The 14,312-nt window shown below is 38.5% G+C and overlaps 2 protein-coding genes across 3 annotated transcripts in view; both read left to right on the forward strand.

Annotated features, from left to right (window-relative positions):
* The window catches only part of LOC311266887 (solute carrier family 12 member 7-like), a 34,540-nt gene extending 28,789 nt beyond the window's left edge, over window positions 1–5,751 (forward strand). Inside the window, exons 23-27 of one of the 2 annotated variants that reach the window (XM_084369521.1) lie at window positions 170–271; window positions 2,069–2,229; window positions 2,635–2,649; window positions 2,951–3,084; window positions 4,047–5,751. In XM_084369521.1, coding sequence (XP_084225647.1) covers window positions 170–271; window positions 2,069–2,229; window positions 2,635–2,649; window positions 2,951–3,084; window positions 4,047–4,138 — 504 coding nt within the window. In that variant the 3' untranslated portion in view covers window positions 4,139–5,751. The remainder of the gene's footprint in view (window positions 1–169; window positions 272–2,068; window positions 2,230–2,634; window positions 2,650–2,950; window positions 3,085–4,046) is intronic. The other variant, XM_084369522.1, reaches the window with a different exon arrangement.
* Window positions 5,752–12,717: 6,966 nt separating this feature from the next.
* Window positions 12,718–14,312, forward strand: part of col15a1b (collagen, type XV, alpha 1b) — a 57,050-nt gene continuing 55,455 nt past the window's right edge. The window contains exons 1-2 of the mRNA XM_084370074.1: window positions 12,718–12,840; window positions 13,141–13,205. Of these exons, the coding sequence (XP_084226200.1) occupies window positions 12,830–12,840; window positions 13,141–13,205 (76 nt within the window). The 5' untranslated portion in view covers window positions 12,718–12,829. The remainder of the gene's footprint in view (window positions 12,841–13,140; window positions 13,206–14,312) is intronic.

Below are 14,312 nucleotides of genomic sequence, written 5' to 3' on the forward strand. Positions count from 1 at the left end.
TTGCAGCAAACTTAAACAAATATATTACACTTGATATTTTCAGATGTAATGCCAACACTTTAAAGCTATATTACAGCTTTAATATGTAGCATAACCCCTCAAGGTCTCTTCTGCTGTTGTTGACCTTTGAACTCTTCCTCCAACCCGGCATTGTGATTGAACAACTCAGATTCAGAGCGTCACAGATGTATCGCGCGGCTCCATAAAGAGGAAGAAGCCATCCGGTGCTGACGCTCCTTACCTCAACATCCCGTCCATACCAGAGGATGAGGTATCCGCGGTAACCAAACAGCTCGTAGTCACAAACCATGATGCCATTGCACCCTCCATTTATCATGCCATCCTTACTCGCCATCCAATCATTATCCATTCATAACAACTGCAGTGCTGCCATCAGACGTGGAACTCGGGGATGTAATGTTCGGCCTCAGTGTTTGCTGTCTTCTCTCCTGTCACTGTATTGGAGATCTGACTGCACAGAGACACAGAGATCAACAGCTGCCACTAGAGGAAGACAGATCCCTCAATGGGTGCCTTTAAATGAGCACAGGACTCCCAGTAGTGGAGTATTTTCAATCAACCTGCTGCTGAAGAATGACTAACTATTACATCCACTCCCTGGACATTCTGACAACCCTGTCTGCAGCTTTCAGTCAAAAAGTCTGATTATAGATAGTTCTTAACCAGGCGGAAACTAAAAATGATTTTTGATGATCCTTCAGGATCCTCAGTCTGTTGTGTCCTCAGTCTCAAGTGTGATATGGATTTGCATTGCAACAATATTTGGTTGACTTTATTTCAGCAAGGTGAGGTGTAATGTGACTAGAAAGTCAGCCTTATATAATATGATTTATTTTATTCTATCACACCTATACTTTTATACCGCACCAAGCAGCTGGATAAGCAAACCGAAACTTTAATTGTTGTTACAAAGGCATTTCATAGTGAATGATATATAAATTGTCCTCACTTCGTCTCAACTTTTAGCAATATTGTCATACAGAGGTGCAGAAGCATCTGACTGGATAAGGTGAGGACTCATTGGACTGAAACGTCACAAATCATGTCATTTTTAGGCATGAATGTTCATTTTCAGTTTGTGATTTCAACAGTTCAATCAGACATTTAAAGTCACTGTGAAAGGGAAGTTAAAGCTTTTTTTGGTTCCAAAAGTGTGGGACAGTGGGGATTTGTTACAAGAAGAATTGAAAAACAAATTTCTAACATTTCATTGGATCACATTGTGTTATTGTGAGTTCTGGAGCTGAAGGTTACTGTTGGCCTTCACCATCAATAGTGTTGCTATAAAGTTTTTACCAGCTGACATCCAAACACATACCTCCTACTAAAACCCACAAGCTCACAGTGAACATTGGGGGTCACCAGCTGTACCTGCCCACAGGCTGGTAGACACTTATGTATATATTTAATGTTTTACAGGAAGAGAACACAGAGGGATTCTGTTAGAAAATACTGATATTTTTGCCAGAATTTTGGCATTTAACAAGAGATAACTGTACAATTAACACAGGTAGACAGAATCAGAACTTGTAAACTGTCATATTTTTTATTTCATTGTGTCTTTTAGTAGAGATAATAGACATGAACAGGCTACAAGGTTTACTGTGTCCACTACAACAGACAGCATGTGTGTTTCTACGTTATTTTCCTGCGTGAACTGTCATCACCATAAACTGTCTGTCACCTGACTACCCTAAAAATAACCTTCATCATCTTCATCTACATAATTTGTCTTCATTTTCCAGTCATATTTTCATAGCAATGACAACAGCATATGACAATTTTGCAGTGATATCAGTCTTTGTGCAGGTGATGCTTTGTGATTCAAACTCCCGCTGACAGACAGTCAAAAAGCAGAGTATTACATAAAAGAAATGGGGAATTAGAAAATGCCTCATTTTGAGTAGTAGTAATGTAGTAATAAAATCATATAACTGTTCCTCCAGAGATACGGGACAGTTTGATCGATTGAAGTTAGGCATGTGCTAGAAATTGATAGAAATAAGAAAAGAATGAGGCTGTAGCATGTCATCTGTCCTTTGTTTAGGCCCAGTTGATCCACGACCGAAACACGGCCTCTCATTCTGCAATGAATGACAAAGCTGCCCCACCAGATCGTGTGCACATGACCTGGACCAAAGACAAACTGGTCCACGAGAGGAACAGACAGAGGGAAATGGGAGTCAAAGACATGTTTAATATGAGGCCGTAAGTAGACCAATGAGTAAATTTAACTCTTACTATTACTGTTACAATCTGCTGTTGTACTGCACCGAGCTACAAGCACTATCAGTGATAGATCTGCAGTAGTTATGAAGAGAATGTGAACGCCTATAAACCAAATGAATTGCTCCATCTTAGAAATTTCAGCACCTGATTGGTATTATTCTACTGTTTTATTCAAGTGTTTTCCAATGAGGTGCATTCAATAATTTTGCTATAGGCTCACATGTTTGAAATGAGATTTGTTAATACTGTTTGATGACTGTCTAACCCGTACTGCATCTGCATAGTCTAAAAAGTGGTAATCAACGACCATTAGACAATTAAAGAGGAGCAGCCTTTAATATCGTGTTAATGTTGGATGTGTTATATTTTGTTCCCTTCCTCTAGGGAGTGGGAGAATCTGTAAGTCACTTTATCCTTCGCCTTTTGCTTACATGTGTTTGAGCTCTTTCTGTGCATGAAGTGAGAACAATCTGACTATGTGTTGGCATGCTTATGTGAATGCGGATCACAGGTTGAGTTTGCATGGGCCTCAGGGTGCATGATGACAATCATGCAGCTTTCATGTGTCTGTGTGAGATCATCAGATTCCCGATCACCCTCGCTGTGCTTCCTGTAGATTGATGATTACACTGAAACAGCCCTCTGCCAGGAATGGCAGGATAACTGATGTCCTTTAATTAATGTCTGTGGTATAACCTAGAAACCAGTCCAACGTGCGGAGGATGCACACAGCTGTGAAGCTGAATGGCGTGGTGGTCGAGAAATCCCAGAATTCACAGCTGGTCTTGCTCAACATGCCCGGCCCACCAAAGAACAAGAAAGGCGATGAGAACTGTATCCTTACTCAGCTGAAAAGTCATCCATTTAGTCAAGGAGTCATTTTGTCATATAGTCGGTCACAGAAATTTGTGAAAGGAATAGTTCAACATTTTACAATACCTATTCACCTCCAGAGATCACTATTTGACATGTTAGATCTTGTTTGTTTAATATGTACAAATCTGAAGCATTTTGTGTTGTTGCACTTAGGTTTGTGTGAAGGATTAGTGATGGTAGGCAGATTATAACCTTTAGACGGAGCCAGTCAAAAATAAAAGCCTTAAGTGCAGAAAAAGTGCTCCTGTAAGTGGTGAACTATTATCATGCCTGTATACATTATGCAGTGAAAAATGTACACATGATGGGATTTCTGTACCACCCTTGTAGTAGGCGGATCCCAGTATTTTAAGGATCATTTTGTTTAAACGTGACCACTTTTAGATCACTTAATGAATAAATGATTCAGCATCCACCAAATGTAAATAAAATGCACAAATATAAAATGTATATATGATAAAGTATAAAATGGACTCACTAGCTCAGTGTATCTAAAATAATGGCTACAGCCCTGACTATATTTTATTATTGCAATGTTAGTACTGTGGCGGTAAAATGTAAGTAGCATGTAACTGTTGTAGTGGGTCGAGGTTTAGGGAGTTTGAAATAATTTTGAAAAGTACAGTAACTAAAGCTGTTAAAAAAATGTAGTGGATTGAAAAGTACACCTCCCTCTGTAATTGGTGGAATACTAGTTTAAAGTAACATGGAAGGAAATTACTCAAGAAAAATAGAGAAGTAAAAAAAGTAGATCAGTACTTGAAAATGCACTCAGTTACTGTATATGCCACCACTGTCAGAAGCATTTTTCACACCCAGAAATGGAAGGTCTTCAAAACTGCTCTTATGAGTGAATATATCTGAATATACAGGCGTGTGTTGCTCTAGTGTCCATTATGTCCTTAATCAGTGTCTCTCAGATATGGAGTTCTTGGAGGTCCTGATGGACGGCCTGGATCGTGTCCTGTTGGTCCGTGGAGGAGGTCGGGAGGTCATTACCATCTACTCTTAGCACCATGATGTTCCTTTCTGTTTGGAAGGACACTGGAAGGCAACATCGTTGGGCAGCAGGACCCAAGAGGGCAGGGGGTTGACAGAGGAGGGCATGCCTTTAAGATGGACTTTAAGAGGAAGTACAGTACACCCCCTGTCATACTGAAGGGAAAAAGAAAGCAACACTGCCACTTTTCGAGGACTATAGCCGCTGAGAAGAACAGAGGAGTCTACCTGCAGCACCGCCTGAACTCAGTGCATCGTCTGCAGGCTCAGAGGGCTCTCTCTAGCCCCAACCCCCTCCCTGAGAGCTGAAGAGCTGTGTTTTATTGCTTGACCAGGCACTTGTGGGAGGAAAGAACACATTATCTACAGCTTGATCATTTTTAGCATTTCCCTGATTGTGGTAGCTGGTAACTAGCTCATTGGTTTCATCGAGGAAGCTAACAAAGCTGACCGCATCTTTATTTATTTCACAGCCACTGAAGGGCTGATTTGTAATCATGGGATGAGTTGAACTTATATAATTAAGCTGTTATATTTTAGAATCATGTATTGCGTCATACCACTACATCAAAAGTTAAAGCCAAAGTCTCAGTGGGTGCGATGAGGACAGTTTAAGGGCAAATTTGTATTAATTGTAATTTATATTTGGTCTTGATGTTGTTTATCACTGTTTGTTTTGTCACATATGAATATAAGTGTAGCAAGTGATCAAAAAGGAAGAGATAGTAAAAAAGGAACTTTTGTAATTTTAGCATTTTTGTAAATATTAGTTGATTTAATGATTTTTGTGTTGAGCAAATGTTACGCTGCATGTGTGAGCTCAGTTCTTAGTGTGCATTGATGATGAAAACGATGATGCTATTGATGAGCAATGTGGAGCCTGTGATGTATTAGTATTTTCATGTAATATGACTATTTTTTAAGCACAGAAAACTTTACCTACAATCTGCCATATGTTCTGTTAAGGAAAAGAGCACATCGATATTAAACAGGCAAAATAGTTAAGTCTGGAACTCTGGGTGCCAGGAGCCAAATCCAGCAGGAAAATCTCCTGTGTTGTTGGCCTGAGGGCAGTCTGGACGCTGCAGTCACTATTGCCTCTTGGGATATAAAGTATTATTACAAGACCGGGCTAGCTGGTTAGCATGCTAACCTCAGTAGATATCAGTGAAGCACAGTACATAGACGTCTGTAACAATGTAAAAACTGTCATTTTTTCACATTCTGTTGACAATTTCTGATGTTTTAAACACATTCTTTTTACTTATTGCTGCTTTAAACACTGAGGCCAAAAGAGAAGAGCATACAGTACGTTCCATCACTGTCAGAGCTTTAGGGACTACTTGTGCCCATAAATTATTAGCTGGCCCACACTGAGAAGTGTTTGTTCAGATTTAGATGGAAACTCCCATAACATGACATGACACATGCATCTACAGACACGCACAGACAAAAGGCAGGAAACGTCGAAGCAGGAAGTGTTAATCAAAGGAAATGAAGCTGAATGACAGATGTAGACCACATTTCTCTGATTGCTCTTCAGTAACAGAAATGTTTCATTTACTTAAATAATTGATTTTGTTTATTATAAAATGCACCCAGAAGGTGATACATTCCTGTCAGATGTGTTCCTGTTTGACCCAGATGAGCGCTGATTGTTGTCATCTCTTACATAACTGGCCCAGGCTCACTTTCCAAAAATCAATTTAATCGTAAAATCATCTTTGTCTACTGGTTCGCAGAAGAACAAAGAAAATCTTGGAGCTGCTGTAGGATGCTTTCAGGGGAACTTGGCCTTGGATAAATGGCTTCCTGTTTGTCCCACAGAGTGGTTAGCTGGGTCAGCACGCACAGAACAACAACAACAATCTCGGTCTGATGCTCTGATCACTGTCTGAACTACAACTCTGCAACATCCTGTCCTGTCTGTAATCCCTACTCAGTTTAAAGCACAAACAGTCTTTTACAAAGCTTCAGAACAGTTAACCTAATTTGACACTTTATTGTTTCCCCAATGGGAATCTTGTCTTGCGGCCAGCATCCACGTAAAAAAAAAAAACACAACGACCACAAGTGTCAGTGTGTAAAAGAAATTCACAGAGCTCATGAAAAACAAGATGGGAAAATGATGGGTACACTGAGGCTTACTCTCTGTGCAACTGTGGGAAGTTTTATCATAGAAAAAGTTTTGCCATCTAGAACTTGCTTGCTTCTGTTGTGTAAGTTGCACAGAAGCATGCAGTAATGATCCTGCATGAGAGATGTCCTATACTGGCTCATATATAGATGGACACATTATGAGGTTATGAATGGAACAACTATGCATATACATATACAATGTGGTGTGTGTGCATCATTGCAGGTCATGTTTAATAACTTCAATTAATGTCAAAAAATGAAACTGTAAGACATGCCATGATCTGTACAAACCTCCTGATTGGCTCTGTGGAGAGGCACTCTGACTGAAGGGCTATGCTTACCCTTTACTAAAATGACAGCTGCACACAAACATGTGAATATGTGTCAGTTGTCAGGCCAAACCCTGCCATATTGACTCTTTTCACAGTCAAGTGCTACAATGCTTGTTTTCTCACAGGCCAGTGTGTTAAACGTACGGTATATAATTTCTGCTGCCAGTGGTTTCTCAATCAAAACCAAAGACGCAAGTAGTGTGGGATCATGGGAGTTGTTGTTTTCGACCAGCATTGCTGATGAAAATGGAAAGTGAAAATGTATGGGACTCAGGCACAAATATTCAGTGACGAGGTAATGTTTTAAAGTCTGACTTTCTCCCAGAAGTTAAAGTGACAGACAAGCAAATGAGACACATAGTTACCTTGAATAAAATTCTGGATTTCTCTGGGTTTGAACATTGTTGGAAACACAACAAAACTCAACAAAATATATAACAAAGTAGTAGTTGTTTTTTAGACAACTCAAGAAATGCAGAAATGTTACATTTTACACCTTAAACTTTTTAGAGCAATAATGATGAATTGTATAACTATGGTTATCCCTTCACTTTTCATTTGGCACAATCCCTAGGTCAGAAGTTTATGGCTAAATACCAGCAAAACCAACACATCCTCATACCTAAACAACTGAATAGGTTGATTGCCAGTGGCTCCCAAAACAACATGACCATTTCCATGTACCAGAAACCTTTGTTGTACGCTTGTTTGGTTAGGTTCAGGCACCAAAACTACTTGGTTAGGTTTAGGAAAGCAATGTAGTTTGGGTTAAAATAACTACGTTAGGGAGGTAACCTCAGTCATATAACATTCATGATGTAACTTAACTGTGTTAGTAAGTAACTGTAACTCACCAGTGACTTTTGCTCTCACACTGGACACTGAGTCCTGTGCTTGACTCACCCAACCATATGTCTCCGACCTTCTCCCTATGCTGACTTATCACTTTTTTTACTACTTTCTCTGACTGCCTCTTGTTGCCATAATAATAACCACAGCCTAAAGAGGTCCCCCCTAAACAAGAAACGTAACCATAGGCTGTAATAAGCTGCTCCCACAATCGACCTGTATGGTCGTTTTGCTGGTGAGCCCTAGCAAAACTAATGACATTCCTATCAGCCTTGGCTATACTTTGTGTTTAGTGCACATTAACTTAGCAAACTAAGCAAATGGTAGCAAGCTAGCATGCTAAACTAAGATGTTGTTCATGCTCTGCCACGCATCAGCCATCAAAATTTTAATTAATTGCATATTAACATGCTGACTGTAGCATTCATCTCAAAGTGCTTTTCATATTTGATCAACACTGCCTAACTCCACAGTTTGAGTTTCGTGAGCAATGTGTATTCAGACGCCACTTTTTTTCTATTAAGTGAACAACATGTGCATTTGTTTTGGTCTGAGATGCTGGTGCTAGTGCAATATTTAGCGAATGTCATATAAACCTTTAAGTTGCACCACCTTATATCAAACATCACAAATGTAATAAGACATTAATAAGACACCAAAAGTAAAACCTAAATTATAAGATTATCTTTATACAGTACTTAAAAATAACATATTTCTGTCCAACAATTCAAATAAATTGTACAGTAAATAGCAGAATGAAGAAAATACATTCTTTGAGTTTATCCTGTCATTAGCCCACTGTCATGTCAAACAAACAGCATGTTTATCACCGAGGCTGACCGAAGGCATCATCTTCCCACAGCTCCCAGTGACATTCCAGTAACATCAGAAGCTTTGGCTACATAGGATTATCATCTTTTTAGGAGAAGCTGCCTATCTGAGAGCTAAATCTGTGCGAAGAGCTAAAGAGGCAAAACACAAGTGGCTTAGGAAGGGAATGTATTCAGTACAGACAGAGAGAGTCAGAGGATGAGGGGGGGAGAAAAGGAAAGGGAGGGTACCTTTCTTTCTCTTCAAGCCATTATCATTCCAGCATCTGCTAATAGTGGGGTGTTAACATCACAACATAATTTCACTGAGACTCCCTCTGACCTTGTTAACCCTTGAAGCTTTGTCTCTGTTGGCTTGAGAGAGAATGTCCAGGACTAACTGGACAGGTTGGTTCTGTGGTCTAGTGTGAAATGTAAAATAAAATACAATTAGTTTGGATTCCAATTATTTCTTATTCAACCAGGGGGCACCTTTTATCTTTTAGTCCCTCACTTTGCTCCGCGGAACTTGTTCTGCTGAATGTTGTGCTCGTAAAATGGCTGTATGCAGTATTTGAGTGTGTCTTGAAGAACAATGGGACCCATTCTTTGACAATCTTCTTAGAAATTATGTTAAACTCATTTAGCCTGAGGCCACTAACACTAATCTAATGATTGCTATCTGGCCGCTGCCTGCCTTCAATTGTATTTTTGCTCACTGCTGAACGCAGTGGTCAGCCTGCATAACCCCTACAATTTTCATAAAATCATATGTGTGTATACAGTGGTGGCCAAAATTATTAGTAAACCTGGCATATTTAAGAGGTTTCAGTTGTTTTTGTTGAATTGGCCATTAGAATACCCATAAAACACATGAAATATCTACAAATTCATCATTATGAATAGAGAATAGTGCCATTATAAGGTGATTTAGGTCATTTTCCTTACAAAAAACAAGCTAGGCCTATTTCACTGTCAACGTCACACAATCATCATCTATCTATCTATTGTACATTCAAAGGAAAGCCTTTGGCTTGAGTTGCAGAAGGCATGGGATAGCATTAGTGTTGAAGTTCTCAGGAAATATAATGACACTATGCCAAAGAGATGTGCTGCTGTAATTGCTGCAAAAGGTGGACAAATATTAAAGTTAAAAGTGGATAAAAACAGTAGGACTCACTCCATCTGATATTTGTTGTGCTCAGAGCAACCATCTGCATGTTTCATGAACATTATAAAATGAAATCATGTTTTGGAGGGGAAAAAAAAGGTCAATATTTTCAGATCTGTCAGGTGTTCTAATAATTTTGCCCACCACTGTATATATTGTGTGTGTGTGTGTGTGTGTGTGTGTGTGTGTGTGTGTGTGTGTGTGTGTGTGTGTGGATATTGTTGTTTTTTTGAGAAACTCCTTGAAGTAGGTCAAACTAATGGGTGTTTTTGGATGTTAAAACATCACAGATTGTGCTCAGTGTCAGTGTGGCAGTATCAGGGTGTGACTGTAATGGTCAGAAAATATTTTCTTGTCTGACTGATTAAAGCGCTGGAAACACTGAGAGCAACCAGACAACAATTGGTGATGCAATAATGAAATGTCTGAGGGAAATGACCTTTCTGGAGCAAATGGTCTCTACCACATGAAGGATCTCTTTTAGAAACATGAGTTCCTTTTCATTGGAGATCACAAGTTAGCAGTTACACATCATGACCACTTGGGTCCCCTCATCTCATTCACTTTACAGACTTGGTTTTACATATTAAACCAATACATTTGTGAACTATGGGCTGCACATGATACAGAATTGAATGCAAATTGCATGGATTCTAGCTTTAGGTACTGGAGAAACAAATGTATACTACTGTAAAGTATTACAATGGAGAAGAACACTTAACAAAACTTCCAGACAAGAGAAAGAGAAAAATATGATTTGGGAAAAAATGACTTTTTATACATATAATAATACAAATAACTGCACAGGCATACACCGATAGTCTTAAATGAGTTTTTTATTACAAAGAGTAGGGGAACTATCGCAACCTACATTAAGGAGAGATGGAAAGAAGAATTAAATGACAAAATAACCAGTCAACAATGGGAGAATGTGTGTGAAACCATTCACAAAGACTTATACATTACAAAGACTTATATATTGCAAGATGGAAAAATGGATGAATTATCTGAACAAATAAAGAATCTGATTGATGGTTCTTCCATCCTCATCAGCGAGAAGACTGGCTATTTGTGTATAGTTCTTCTAAATGTCAGATTTTCTTGAAATAAAAAAACATGTAGTAAATCTTTTTTTTAAAAATGTTTCGGACAGAGTGTTGCAGATAAATTGAGGATCTTGTTGTTGGCTTATTATTATGAAAACATGACATGTTGATAGCCTTTGGATTCCATGTAACCAAGTACTATGAACAGCGCTGAAACAAGGTTTACTTTTTTTCACCATCCTCATATTACAGTTATTAAGCTTGCATAGCCACAAATAGATAAATTACCTCATCACCATGCATCCTGCAAACAGCTGTTTCAAAAAGAAAAATACTATTAAAAGGATTGGATCTTTATTTCCCTTGCTTCCAAAACAAATGCACTTCCTAGCCAGAGTAAGATGTTTACAACATAGTGGTGCTCATACCGCTTTTGACCACATGGGCCGCCAGAATCAACAAAATGAAAGTTCTATGTAGCTGCTTTAATCACACCATTCATTTTATGTCTCAGCTGTAATTGTGATACTGTCACACTACTTTTAGCATGTCACAGATTCAGTGGCTTCTTCATATATGGTTTATGCAATGTAATTGCCACTTTTGGCTGAACTTTTGTTGCTGAACAGTGGCCACAGTCGCCACTGTTCAGCAAAGATTTTTTGTCTTGCTTCAGGACCACAGTTATTTTACTGGAAGTTGCTTGCTATCATCCCAGATCCATATTCTTCATATATGCTTACAATCCATCAAGAATATAATCAGCTGATTTTCTGTAACTAAGCTATGTTGATCTATATACGTTCAACACCAATTGCGTGTCTGTCCTAGAAGAGGGATCCCTCCTCTGTTTCTCTTCCTGAGAATTCTCCCCTTTTTTTGACTCACACAGTGCATATTCCCGGATAAAGTTATGTTAATTCTAATTAACACTAACTGAGTGACACTATAATATTATTTATTAGCTATATTATTATTCATATAATAACCACATTTTATTCCATTACAGTAGTACTGGTTGTTTTCTGTTTTTTATGCTATACACAATCAGAATTTAGAGGCTTATAGACTAGGTACATACACTGGTAAGCAAATGTTTGCCCAAAGTTTAACTCACATTTTAATTCAGTCATGCAATTTGCTATACATTCCTATTCATTCATTCACACATTTCATTATACCATTCATTCATTACCACATGACTTTGGGATTAGCTTGAAAATGTATCATGAAATATGATGGTGTGGATGAAATTGGAAAGACATTAACATTCTCAAGATTCACAGATGGATTTAACTTGAAGTTGCTGTAAGCGTTGTTGTCGTGTAAGCTAACTTCCTGTCTGTTTTGCAATTAGCAGTCCCCTCCCTCCTCTCTGCCTCCCCACACGACTGCAGCAGTAATCACAAGACATTGCAGCAAACAGGAGGATACCCCTCTCTGTGTGTTCATGGGCAGAGAGGACCACCTCTATGGAGTTATGTGTCCTGATTGGATAATGTGGGCAGGGATACCATACAATGTATTTTCATTACTGTGAGCAGGGGGAGGAGAGACATGGGTTACTGATCAAACACTCTTATCATCAACAGTGATTACTGTTGGAATATAGAGCTTAGTTTTTTATTGTTTTTTTTTTTTTTTAAAACAGCAATTACAGCCACTTTAAATGACAGCCATGCATTTACATGGACATCGTATTATCATTGGTGAAAGAAACTTGTTTTTCTTTATTAATGCAGTGGGGTAAACAACCAGATGACACACCAGACAGACATATATGTATACACCAAGTCTAACAAAATATACAGACAATAAAACAAAAGTTACAATTTTAATTTGGTATAGATTTTTGTGTTTTTGTGCATATATTAAACTATGCTGTGTGTGTCATGCATTCATGTAAGTGCATGTGACCAGATGAATGTGCAGGTATATGTGCATATATGTATATGGAGGGAAATAATAATAATAATAATATAATAAGAAGAAGAAGATGAAGAAGAAGAAGAAGAAGTGATGTAAAAGAAAATAGTGACATAATAATGAAAGGAACGTAACTCATGCAGCAGGTTAGAGAGAGGGTCCACTGAGTGAGTAAGGGGGGAGTTTTTTTTTCCTTCAAAGGAATCAAATTTCCAACTCCGTGGGTCTGAGAGTCACTCGGCTCAGAACTGAGAGAGGCTTTGTACTGAGAGAGAGAGTGAGAGAGAGAGAGAGCAAGGCGAGAGAGCAGCAGTGTGACTTCAGGTCTGCATAGTGAGGCAGAGGGACCAGGAGTTTGCCAGAATTTCATCACACACATGCACTTGGAGCTGACTTCTTAAACCTGGATCTTTTTTTCATTGACTGGATAAAATGTTTCAAGGGTGAGTGGATTAAATATTACCATAATGTTTTCTGCATGTGGATCAGTGGATCTAAATTCCACTTTACCCAACATTTCATATCCTCACAGCAGTTACACCTCAGACCTGTGATGTACAGTAGCAACACTTTTTCTTTGTGCAGCTCTTTGACGCACAAACAGCTCTTCATGAAACATATGACACTTGCAATACAAGCCATTTTCAATTAATGTAGTGACCGTTTTTTTTTTTTTTTTTTGCTTTGTTTTGAAGTCTATCTAAAAACTCAACTTACACTATGTGACTGATGTGTCTCCTCAGGTGGTCTCTTGCCCTGCATCTGGCCCTGCTTTGCTGGCTGGCCGCTGCCCTGCAGGTTTTTGAAGGTAAGACTACTGAAGCTCTTTCCCAGCACTGTAAATGTAAAGAAATATACAGCTGGGATGGATCCATGAGGAGGGATAAAACAGCTTGGCACTGAACCAACAGATGCTTCATTAAAGGAGTGAAGTGGGGCTCTTCCTCATTTTAATGATATAGGGCCCAACTAATCAGCAAATCTAACTGGAAAATGTATGATCAACAGCAATTCAGTCTGTTATTTACCATCATATAATATTCTAAAGTGATTTATTTTTTCATTTGATGATACCGTAAATTATTGCCTCAGATGTCAGTGAAGTTCAAACGTGACCAAGTCAAATTAAGAATGTTTATCATTTTGTGGCAGTGGCAATAAATACCAGATTCTATTTAAAGTTAAAGGCTTAAATGGTGACCATATAGAATCAGGACTAAGGTCTTGTAAGCCATATGTTATAGTTCCTTATGTGATTGCTTCAGTAAAGCTCATAGCTCACAGCTATTGTTGATTCTAGGAGAGGGGTTGGAATATGACAGGACTGCAGGAGTGCATATATTAAATCATCAATCATAAATCATAGACAGTCATAAAATCTGACTTATTTATTCCTAATGTAAGTCATTGATTATGAAGACTTGCAATCTGACCTTTACAATGAATTTTATATTCTTATTGGAAATTTGGTGGATTGCCATTTAGCACAAATGTGAATTTCTTAAAGCCAGAATGATACATGATAAATTAAAGTGGCTCTATTCAACAATTTGTAGCAATTTACATGCATTTATCACTTTTTTTATTGGCTATATGTGTGCAAATGTAATGTCACATGAAAAATGAGGCCTTCCCTGTCTCTCTTGGTTGCCTATTCAAGCCTGTGGATGATTTGTTTAAGTAGTTTAATGCTGCTGGACTGTGGCTTTTACACAACTGCCTCGTCTCTGTGCATTTGGAGAACAAATGAAGAGTTTGGATTGTGGCTCCTTTTATTATCCTCTCCAAAACCAAAAGTAGGCGACAAACAGTATAAGGAATGGAGCTGTCAGTGCATTTGTTTGGTTTAATGTAAGCAGCAGACATTAGCATGTCTGGCTAACTCGCTTACTACCTACAGTGCCTCACAAGTGTT

Source organism: Pagrus pagrus (genome assembly GCF_965226575.1).
Source record: "Pagrus pagrus genome assembly, chromosome: 12".
NCBI lineage: Eukaryota > Metazoa > Chordata > Actinopteri > Spariformes > Sparidae > Pagrus > Pagrus pagrus.